This window comes from Cyprinodon tularosa, unplaced genomic scaffold (genome assembly GCF_016077235.1).
Source record: "Cyprinodon tularosa strain WSP-4 unplaced genomic scaffold, ASM1607723v1 ctg294, whole genome shotgun sequence".
In the NCBI taxonomy this organism is placed as follows: Eukaryota; Metazoa; Chordata; class Actinopteri; order Cyprinodontiformes; family Cyprinodontidae; genus Cyprinodon; species Cyprinodon tularosa.
In genome coordinates this window covers 547,451-559,708 of record NW_024039001.1, presented here as the reverse complement: position 1 = coordinate 559,708, position 12,258 = coordinate 547,451, and the positions used below count along the sequence as shown (strand labels likewise).

Sequence of the window (12,258 nt, the reverse complement as noted above, 5' to 3'; positions counted from 1 at the left end):
GGATACAAAGTGTGCTAATTTTAGGTTTATACATCGTCATAATCCTGACCCCCGTGTTTACATTAAATCTTTCAGTGGATCAGATGGGGCAACAGACCAGCTCTGATGTCACAGTATTACACATCTCAGGAGACGCAGCGCAGCCACTAACAGCCGCAGACGCAGACGGACAGATGACGAGGGCCTTCCCACTCCCACCGACACGCCATCTGTCATCAGAGCATCACGCATGCTGCCACTGCCACGCAGGCACAACCCGGAATACAAAACATGCAGATGTTTCTCATTTTCAAAGAGATTCTGACAAGACATGTAAGGTCACTGCTGGTCAAACCAGCCAGTCTGGACCAGGGAGTGTTGAACTCAGACGGACAGACGGGGTGAACAGATCTCATGAATGTGGCAGGGGGGTAACAACAAGTCAGCCTTTGCCAGAGTCACACTTGACTGCAGAGATTTCAGTTGGGGGTCAAAGCTGAAATATTTGTCAGGAATGTTGGAGATGTTCAGATGCAAGGTGAATTTAAATGAGAAGTTTTCTGACTGAGGATAGTTTCGATCCACAGTTTACAGTTGTGCACAATGCTAATGCAATTAAGTACAGACTCAGTTTGACTGAAGAAATACTGCAGCAAGATTCAAGTTTAGTTCCACTTAAATCAGGCAAAAGACAGAATTTGGACCCACTAAAGTATTCTAGCTGGTTCTCTGTCATTCTCTCAGTGAGACTGAAAAGCAGACTTTTCCCAAGACAGTCCTAAACCTTTAGTTTGGGTCTTCTTAGCGATTTAGACTTAGATTTGCTGGTATATTTAAAATATCATTGTCCAGCAGCATAATCCAAGTTTGGAGAAGCTTTAAGTAATCAGATTCTCCTCCAAGATTTGATGCTAAAGACAAGAAATAATGCTTCTATTCATTACAAGTCACCCAGGTCCTGACAAAGAATAGTTGCATCATTACTGACTGTTGCAATGACATTCTGTTTCCAATCTGAACACTCACTATCCCCCAGAGATTTCTAATTTGTCAATCAGGTATAATTTTTAATGAAACAGTTTTTGGTGACACAAGCCATTATTTTCTGTTTAGCAATCAAGTGTTTCTTGAAAATCTCCTATGCAGGCTTTTTTGTCTAATCTCCATTTTTCCTTTTTTAATGATGATCTCTGACCTTTACTGAGGCTTAAGAGGTCTGCGAGGTCAAAGCTGCATTTACACTGATGTCAAAAAGGCATCTCTACTTGGACGCCTGTGCATTTTGAGCTCTGGATACTCTGCGGCAGACGTCTGTTCTTTCATTGCAAACTAGAGATTGGCTTGGCTTTATTTGCTTAGATGAGTTGGAACATAAATAGTTTTAACATGTTTTGAGCTAGAAGGTCAAATTCAAAATGTCGTCTGTGCAGTCAGTTCATTCGGATTATGATCCTACTGATGTTTTCTGTTCTATTCAGAGCTGCAGAACTCCCTACCTACCGATGGGTGAGAGTGCTGGGACTCCCAAGTGTAAGCCTTAAGAAGCAGGCCAGGCTGTCATTGATTTTCCTTTCACGTTATTTAGTAAGTTGCAAAACATTAGGTAGTTGTAAAGTGAATATATGGCGTTTTTTTTGTGCGTCTGTGGTGAAAAGTACCAAAATATAAAATTTAATATTTGCCGACCGCAGGTTTTGTTATTTTTATTTAATGTAAGTATTTATTTGAGTGTTTCGCCACAGGTCAGTGAGAAAAGGTTTTAGTGGAGTAGCTCGGTGATTCCCAACAGGGAGTGTCACTACCCGATTCGTATCATTAGCTCATTTGCGCATGAACAACCAGATATACATCCGGGTCACCCTGGATTTTAATTTCTAAAAAAAGACCTAAATTAAATTTCTTCCTCCCCAAAAATAGTAAGCATACTAAACTATAATGTGTTTAAGGTTAATAATGTCTTTCCTGAAAAAATAGATGCCTTAAAATCCTTTCTGTTTTATCACTCATCTCTGCCTGATCTGAACCGGAAATGCGATCCTACTGTATGCTATTTCCGGGAGCTAACATTTTTGGCTTTGGATTTAAACACAAATCTAGTCTTTTCAAGTTTTGTTTTTTTCCTTTCATACTAACCTTATAGTATGCAATGTATAATATAAAGAAGGAAACAACTAAAATGCAGATAAAGATGGTTTAATCATCTGTAAAAAAAAAAAAGCATAAAAATTGTCTCAAAAAAGTCATAAAACATTTTTAAAGATGTTTATTAGAATTCTTTAGTCAGGTACGGATAGAAATAAGTAATTTTAGTACCATTATTACATTATTTGTGGAAACTCGGATGTATATCGGTTGCTCATGCACAAATGAGCTGATGGTACAGATCGTGCTTTCAGTACAGATCAGGTAGCGACAGGGGTACTCTTGGTCACAGCTATATGTCCTGCTTTATACCATAATACTACAAAGATATTGGCCTTAGTGGTCCACGAGTGCACTGCAAGGGCTACCATCAAGGGGTAGCAAGGGCAAACAAAGGGTACCATCATCCGGTCTTATTATTCCGGTCTTCTTCGTCTTTTTATAAGGCAGTGAAATCCAGCTGCAGATCATGTGACTGGTGTGATAAGAAAAGTGATTCCATTGCAGATTAGCAAAATATGACCTTTACGATATAACCTAAAAAACTATTCCATTGAAGGATTTACATGTTTTATTGAAAAATGCGAGCCTTTCTAGGAATTGCAGAATTTTTCAATTAGAAAAGTGATTTTTTTATTTACAATAGTTGCAGTTTGGTTAATGGAAACAGACCTAATGACTAATATGCATCTTTTTTTAAATTAGATTGGAGAAAGACCTTCTGGAATATTTTAGGTCTGTTTAATATTTTCCTATAGGTTCAATTTACTTTTTTATTGTAGATATGCTAAAAAAATCAATTCCGGGTGTACATAGTAAAAGTGAAACAAAGTTAGGCTTTTTTGTTTTTTATCTTCAGACCTAACTTTGCCTGTAGGATAAATAATAGCATGATTTATGCTTTACCAAACACATGAGCAGCCATCTTGTACGGCTTCCACTTTAACATTTGTGACTGATCAAAAACAGGTCTGCCAATATCTTTGTAGTATTATGGTATAAAACAGGACATATAGCTGTGACCAAAACAAGAGCTGACGAACCCAGCCCAGCCAAGCCAAAATACACATAGCACAGATGTACTGTATAACACAAACACACACACGCAAAACAGGTGCGCCATATCCGTTTTAGAATCTTTGACAGACCACCAGTCAGAGCATTAGAAGCATAACTTGTGGTGGTTTCTTTTGGCGCCTGCTGCTTAAGACATTTTCATTTATTCTTTTGAGTAGCCAAACCAAGCTTCTGGTGTCACTTAACTTAATAAGAATGGAAAGTTCTTCCAAGCCTCTCCCTAAACAGATTTGCCAGGAGCAGGCTCAGATAAATTAACAAGACTAATCTATTTGCTGTTTGAAGTTACTTTGAATAGAAAAAATATTGATACGGTTTTAAAAGAACATACACAAACCATGAAATAAAGACTGTGTGATCAAAGGTGCATTCCTGAGTCAACTTTCCTTTGACAAAATCATGTGGACAGCACGGCTTAACGGCAAAGAACCGGACCTCCTACATTGCTTGGATTGGTGTCAAAACTGTGTCAGAGGCATAAATATACAGATTTTTTTTACTGGTTTGGTTAAAGCATGTTTTTTTTTTTTTTACTGTTTCATCTTGAGTTCAGTTTACTATACGCTAGCAGCTGAAACGTCCTTTGAGGCACCCCACAAGACAACCAGATTACATTCCAGTTCAGAACTACATAACGTTCCACACTGCTCCCCTGGCGACACACAATGGCAGCCCACTGCCCTCCAAGGGGATGAGTTAAATGCAGAGTTAGTTTCGTTGCTCTCTACTTGTTACAATGTAATGACAATAAAAGCAGGAAAAAAATACAGCAGGACCAGCCTTGGGTCTGTTGGTCCTCAGAGGGATAGTAAATATTCCAAAATGGTCCTAAATAGGTAACATAAAAAGTGCACCCACCTTGCGTGAATGGATGGATGATATATTTTCTTAACTGGACAGTTTCAATAAAATTGACAAAGTGCTTCCCTTATATGGAAAGTGGCAGATGAGCATATTTAAAAAAAAACTATACTACTTTTGCAGAATCAAGCCTGACTTCTTCGTTAACGAACACAGAAACTTATATGGCTCCCCCTTGCCTGACAACACCTTAATAAAGCTCCCCCAGATTAACCTCCCCAACCAGTGCTGATATGGGAGGTTTATGGTATATCCCTGATTTACTGTAAAATTATTTTGACCAATAACCCCTCTTCCACCCCCAAATGTCAATAGAAATTAGTTGAGGTAAGCAAGCATGAATTAATCGAAGTTGATTGCTAATTCTATGGTTATTTGTATTTAAATTGACATATTTCAGGTTTAAATGCCTTTAAAATGTTATAAACACATTTATATGTATGAGTCAAAAATTTGCTCCAAGATAGAAGATTAATATTACAACATTTTTCCCAAAACACAAATAATAATATCAGGACATGAGGGGCAGGAGCTGAAAAAGACGGGTGATACAAATTGTACTTCTATAGCCAAATCTGTGATGGTGTCATTTTTTTCCTTGTTATTTCTCTTTTTTATAAATATAGTTCTTGGTCTGGTAAATAAGTAAATAAAAAAAATAAGTGAATAAATAAATATGAGCAGTGTAAAATTGTCTTAACTTTGTGTAATCCCTTTGAGATTAAAAATAAAACAGCAACATGAAAGGCAGAATAAGAGGCTTAAGAAAGAATAAAAAGAAACAAAATAAGAGAAAATGCTGAAGTCCAGACTTACATGATACATAGAGGTTTGCTCTCTGGGAGGAGACTCCCTCTGATTTGTCTGAAGAAGATAGTGGGAGGGGCTTTGGCTGTGGTGGCTCCGCCTTTTTGCACGCTTCGCAGTGTCATTGGTTCGCTTATTTGGCTGAGCCGTGTGTGAAGAGTAGTCCTCAGAGATGGTACGCTCGTCCCCAGTGGACAAGCCCACGTAACGTAACAATGATGCATCTGTAAAACACGAATAATCAGTATCACACTCATTCTTTTAGATTCTCAAAACCATTCCATTGTGTTTGACTTAGGTATAAATATGCTCTAGTTTTCTGGATTCATTAAAACATTTTAAAGACGAACAGATTCAAAAAAAGGTAATTGTATTTAAATTTGAACCAATAATGATAACATCAATACTGGCTTATCTGGGGATGAATTATATTCACAAGCCTCCTTTGTGATGTGATCTACATCTCTTTTCAGTTTGAGCACTAAAATAAACCTAATAAAACAGGAAGTTTGCCAGCAGTCAAAATCAAACTAAAGGACTGTCATCTTCACCTTATCTAAACCTTGACGATGCATTAAAGCTGCCAACATGTAGCAGAGAGGCTGAACTCAGCAGCTCTGGTTAAAAAATGAGGTACCGATCCCCTCTGGGCGACATCACTTGATAAGAAAGACATTAATCCGATAGATCGCCATCTCTGTTTTTTTTACCTTGCCATGGGGTTTTAAAAGTGTTATCAGAAACAAACGGCAGCAAAAGTTAACAAACACACCTTTTCAGTGTGGAATCCCTTACTGCAAGTAAATATAGATTCTGCTTTAGCAAACTCTTCAAAAAGGTTTGATCCTTACAAGAGAGAGATCTTAGATTATTCATGTCAGTACGATTGTTCTGAATTTTCCTCTGCTCCCCTTCTTCTAATAAACACTGGACACCAGCTGTTTCCAACATACTCATCCTTTCCCTTACATTAGGTTAGCCTAAGCTCTGTCTAAGGCTAGTCTGACCTTGGTATTTGACATCACTGGGTCCATAAAAACTCAACATATTTACATTTGTGATGGAGCGATAGAAACCTTTTAATTTCCACAATCACAACTACATTTTGACATAGTCAATAGCAAAAAAAATACTTTTTAAATGTATACCTCTTTGTTGGCAGATAATTTGGTATACTGTAAATGCTTGCTCGTTAACAAGCATTTTTTGCAGCATAGCTGTATTTTGAGGTTTTAAGTAACAAAGTACAAATACTCATTACCTTACTAAAGTAGAAATTTTGTCTATCTATACTTCATTGGAGGAATTCTTTTTAGACAACTTTTGACTTGTATTCCTTGCATTTTTTTTTTTGCAATTATCTCTACTTTCTACTCCTTAGATTTCAAAAATAGATTCTTTAGTTTTGTTTCATTTATGCTCATTCTTGTTATGGTCTGGTATTTAAAAAAAAAATAAAGTCCATGAAAATTATTTATTTTATCCAGACTATTACGTTACGTACGTGCTTTTCACCAAATACCAAAATAAATATTCCATTTTTAAGATGATGCAAGTTAAATTTGAGACTGTTGTCATTACTCATAAAACTAAGAGAATTAAGTATAAGGAAGTTATCATCCAGAATTGTAGAAACATTTTCCTTTAATACAGTGGCGCCATAACCAGTATAAAGTTTAAGCATCTGTCCTTAACATTTTTTCCTGCATTATTTTTACTTTTATACTTTAAGCAGTAGTAAAAATTATATGTTTACACTTTAACTTGCGTAAAAAGCTTCCTTTGATACTCTAACCTCTACAACAGTAGGAATCCTACTTCTACTTGAGTAATAGACATTAATAGTTTTGACATCTCTGGTTATACTGTTGTAGCGATGTGTGTGTATACATTATATACACGTCACAATAAAAGAGCAACAATTTTTTTTGTTGCTCCTATTATTCATGAGCTAAAACCCATCTTAGACTTCTTTCATGTACACAAAAGTTCAGTTTCTCTCAGTAATGACATTAAGTCGTCCACCTCACAGCTTAACAGCATCTTGGAAAGATTCTGAAAAACAAATCAGGATGTGGTTGGACCATCACATCTGCTCGGCTGCTGGATTTTGCTCCTCTCCTCTTCTATGTTGCTGAATATTGGAAGGACCAGGAAGAGGCTGAGGTATAGGCCGACCCAGATAGACCCGTCGATAGCCTTTACAAATAGTTTCATTTTTATGTAGCTTCTTTTAAGTTCAACATAAACATCAATAATATAGAAATTAAATCAAATTGCACTTTGCCATCAAACAGGTGTCCTGCACCTGGGTTTATTGTTTGATCCTATAAATGAAAGCAGTGTTGTAATCTGTCAGGACTATAGCTGCTCACTGGATTAGCTCCGTGCATCCCCTCCACCTCTCAAACTTCTCTCCACCTTCCCTATAAACTGATGTTTCCACTCCCTCTGCAGTTTCCTCCCTCCTGTCCTTACCAGGGTTGCTAAGCAGCGACCGGAGGAAAGTGAGAAGCTGTCAGCGTCTCCATGGAAACTGTGTGAGTGATTCAGGTGGAGGTCAGAGAGAACGATCTTTTTTACTCCTTTTTTTGTCTGTTCTCATCTCCTCTTCTTTTGGTTCTTCATTTTTTTTCTTCTTTCATGGCTGCCTTTCATTTTCCTCTGCCTTTGTCTTTACCTCCTTCGCTCCTCATCAGCTTCTATTTGGTTCCTCTGTGTTGCTAATGACAGGGGGTAGTAGAAAAGAGGTCTGCAGATCTGCATACTAGCTGATGGCTCTGTAATTCATACAAATGGGAACGTTTACCGGGACCCAACCTGCTCCTCTGGAGACGCATACGAACCCGTGCGCTCACCTCTGCGGGTTTCTCTGTTCAGCTTGGCTGGGTCTTCGTAGTCGCCCACCCAGTTGCACTCCACAGGCATGGAGATGGGCCTCAACCTGCCTACAAGTGCACATTAGAATAAAATGTCCTCATTATTGGCTTTCCAAATTGCCTGTATATTCCATTTTCATTTTGAAAGAAATTTTTCAGTTCAATATAACTTCATTTTGCATGATTTGGATTTTATTACAAAACGAATTGTAAATTTCTCCCTTGTAACAATCTTCATGAATGTCTGATGAGTGGATTTCCTTTCTAATAATTATTGATTTCCGTCTACAGAACAGATCATGTGGTGATACATTGTGGGTAAAACCTGCGGACCATATGTGGGCGTGGTGCAGTACACTGGCTCCTCCTCTTCTCGCCGGCGAGACTCTTGATCCAGGAAGGAGTTTGGTGATTCAGAGCGTTTGGCAGCACTGATGCCACCACGGTTACGGGATGCTTCATCTCCAGACAAGGCTCCTGTCTCATCTCTATGGCAACACCAGAGGCAGGCACTCATCAGAAGATATGAGCATGTTGAAGGCTGTAGTTATCCTTAAGAAGAAGCAAAGGAGGTACCTGGGTGTGTAGGGCTCAGCAGGTGGAGGTGGGATGTAGAGTTCCTGTAGAGCTGAGCTCTTGGTGGGCGTGCCTGAGGGTGTGGCTGAGCCACTGCCTGGACTTCTGGTTGGCTGGATAACAAAAGAAGGAGAACATTTTTAGTTTTTTGGTGAAGTCCATAAAATTCTGCTTAAGAGATATTTGGTACACTACACCCTAAAGATCTATCCAGTATAAAGAAACAGGCCCACAGCATGACAGGTCCTCAACCTTACAGATGGAAAGAGGTGCACACATTTGCTCTTACAAGATAACCGGTGACTTTGGAAGTGTGCAAAAAAATAATTTATTTCATTTACAGAGCACAAAATCTAAAAGTCTGGAAGATATATGCTATGAAGTTGAAATAACGTAAAAGTCATGAAATCATCCATCTAGATGATTTAGGGCTACAAATTGGCCTTTGGAGCTAATGTTTGTTTTCAAATCCTGCCTGAAACTATTAGGCAAGTATTTATTTGCAGACATTTTTCCATATTTATGAGCTTAACCTATTTTTATGATGTTACTGCAAAGCTATGTTTGCATGTATTTACCCAATTGAAGAGTCATTAAAAATCTTCACCTTTATAATCCAAGAAAAACAGGAACACATCAATTACATAAAACCTCCTGACAGTGTGATACATTTGGACAAGTGAGGTATCATTTAAATTAAAGAAAAGTCCAGTCTTTGTAAACATTAACTTATTAGAAATTTAACTCAATTGTACAGTTTGAGGAGCTGCTTTTGGTAACCAAACAGAAATTGTCTAGATAACTGTTATTGTTTATACTTGGGTATAAAAAATGACAAAATAAATCTGTGTAAAGTCTAAGTCTAGTTAACATGTAAATGATTTTGTTAAAGGCAAATATTTCATAACAAGTAAAGTTTTCCCAAAAAAAGTATCAGGAACGTAAAGGGTACAGTAGGACAAACGTGTAGACAGACTTTCCAAAAAAATAAAAATAAAAACAATCCACGGGACTTTATATATATATATATATATGTATATATGTATATATATATATATATATATATATATATATATATATATATATATATATATATATATATATATATATATATATATATATATATATATATATATATATATATAGATATATATATATATAATATTTATATAATTTTTCTATATAAAATAGACCAAAACGAATACACATAATAAGTGCCAAAATAATGCAAATATTAGAGAAAATATTACATTTTTGTACTGTAATGGAAGCTGACTTTATCTTAATGCTTTCTAGAACATAAGAGCTAAAAGCTGTTTATATTAAAAAGCATGACTTTAAATACATAATATTTGAAGCAGATAACTAAAAATACACAAAGAAAGTCAGGTTTTGATGCACAAACACTTTTCCTTCTTGTTTCTTCTGTTTGTGTCGCCAATTAGAGATAATTAGTGGGGGAAATTTCACATTCAGCTGAGCTCTGGGAATGTGGGTGGAAAGCCATTAGTTTTTCCTCCCATTCACTCCATTCGGCCGGCTAACGAACCCCGTGCTGAGCCACAGCTTTGTGACCTAATTACACGCTTTGGCTGCGACCTAGCAGGAGGAGGAATGCTTTGGGGAGTCGATGCGGACCAGCACGGCGCTTTAATAAAGTTCATAAAAGGTAGCGGCGGTCCCACCTGCAGAGCAAGGGGTTTCCAGCGCATGTTCTTCAGTAGCGCAGGGGCGGAGCTAAGCGTGCTCTGGGGACGTTTCTTCAGGGTCAGGGACACGGTGCCTTTATCGGCCCTCAGCGAGCCGACCAGGTTGCGTAACTGCCAGCCCACCTGTAGAAGAGAGAGGAGGGAAAGTGAGAAAGCAGCTTCGGCGATATCATCCTCTGTCAGGATAAAAGCTCACTCATTTATGCTCCACAGAGGATCATTTACATGCAGGCTGAAGTTTGAATCCAGTCCACATCGTGATTGCCTGTTGAGGCTTCAGAGCGAAGCAAGTAGGTGGCGAGGCGGTAAATCTATCTATAGAGGCATCATGTGATGTAATCTGCCCTCATTTTCAAAACAAAAGCATCTTATCATCCATCTTTTCTACATTTTATCCACCATGTGCAAAAAGCCACACCTACACTTTCTGCCTGCAGCAAATTTGTGATCAAATACAAACTGTAAACAAACATCAAACTGCCCACCAGGGTGAGATACTCATAGCCTCGTCACACCTGAACTTACCGAGCTGACCTCAGATCTGTTTGTGATCAAAGAGAGAAATTATTTAGAGTAATGCAAAACGCCCCAAGACCACTAAAACAGAATATCAACACTGGATTTTCTTTTTAGATTAATAATCGCCTTTTAATTTTTATCCATGTAACATGTATTTAAGGATTTAAAGTTGGTGGGATGCTTTCTCCAGATTGAGTATTTCCCAAAACTGGTTGTATAAAAGTTTCAAACTTTTCCTGAGATGCTTTCTAGTTCCTCCTAATTTAATATAGCATAAAGCATTGAGTTTTTTGGAGGTTGATGAAAAAAACAGACAATAAAGACAATGTTTGGTAGATGGACAAATAAACAAAGGTCAGATTGAAAGACAGGTAGATAAATAGAAGGATGAATATATAGATGTTATGTTCTGAGGAGTTAAATTAGGCTTTTTTAAATCTCTAATCAGCTTTTCTGTTTCTGCTTACGATGAATCCTCATTGTATTATTCTGTCACCACCGTGCATCACAGTAGAAATTGTATATTTAGGTTGATGTCAATAGTTTTTTTGGGGGTTTTTTGGCGTTACATGTTGCTTTGCATCTAAGCCACAAAATTTTGCCATTTCCTAATTTCACGTTTGCTCTCTCCTACATAGCTAATGAGAAACTTTAAAAAGAGCCCCTAATGACTCAATGCTTACGTCTATATGGATATATCAATGTAATAAATGGCCAATTGGACAAAAAATGTGTCCTGTGACCATAACTGTCTGATCTGATAATAAAATTATAAAACTACTGAAGCTTCCACAAAATTTCACGATTGAATAGAATTTTTTTCCGATAAAAAAAAAAAAAAATATTAGACTGCACTGTTAACATAAACAATCAGAATAAAAGTTAGTATGAATAAGCATAGAGCCAGAGCATCAAGCCACTCATTTCTGTCCAATCAGCCATTTATTCTGATTACTTATGCACAAATTATCATAGCTTAAGAAGAAAGGTTTCTGCTGACTGACTGATAGGCATGCATACGCTAACCTGAGTCTGCATCAGCATCAGGAATTAATGTGATGCAGTTCCCCTTTGAGTGGCTACATGTTCTAGTTAGAATATCAGAAAATTCCGACTGAAACAACTGACAAATTTGTGTTCCAATCGACTGTTTTGTGAGATTAGTTGTTAATTATGTCTTCATAAACAGCACAATATGATAAGTTTTTGTTTTTTATCCAAACACATTTTAACCCAATCATACATTTTTATTCATGTAATTATAGTTTTCTTTCAACAACAAATCATCCTAATGTTGCTTTTCTTAAGGTCAAAGTTTTTGGAGTACAGGACTAATAGATGTCTGGTCAATTGATTCTCCTACCTGAGCTGTGGATGTCTGCAGCTCCTCCAGAGTTACCATGTGATAAATAATGCTGCTATTTAAGGTTTTCTGCCATTCCACTGAGCTGTATTTAGTCTGAGGCTGAATTACCTATAAACTGAATCCTTTTACAAGTAAGTTTATTCAAGGTTAAAAGTGTAAAAAGGGAGAAAAAAAACATCATCCACCACGTATTTGTTGCTTTATGATATAAAATATGGGCTTACAGACTGGTTATAAACCTACCACAGTCTGGTGATTAACTTGAATGACTTCATCTCCTGCGTGGATCTTCTTACATCGGTCAGCCGGAGACTGAAAATCACAGAGGACACAAAGAGGAGAT

At 37.3% G+C, this 12,258-nt stretch overlaps 1 protein-coding gene across 1 annotated transcript in view; it reads right to left on the bottom strand.

Moving 5' to 3' along the window:
• Positions 1-12,258, bottom strand: part of cnksr2a (connector enhancer of kinase suppressor of Ras 2a) — a 94,640-nt gene that overhangs the window by 31,365 nt on the left and 51,017 nt on the right. Inside the window, exons 8-13 of the mRNA XM_038291111.1 lie at positions 12,159-12,227; positions 10,007-10,153; positions 8,322-8,434; positions 8,079-8,233; positions 7,725-7,814; positions 4,876-5,090 (exon numbers count right to left, since the gene is read on the bottom strand). Coding sequence (XP_038147039.1) covers positions 4,876-5,090; positions 7,725-7,814; positions 8,079-8,233; positions 8,322-8,434; positions 10,007-10,153; positions 12,159-12,227 — 789 coding nt within the window. The remainder of the gene's footprint in view (positions 1-4,875; positions 5,091-7,724; positions 7,815-8,078; positions 8,234-8,321; positions 8,435-10,006; positions 10,154-12,158; positions 12,228-12,258) is intronic.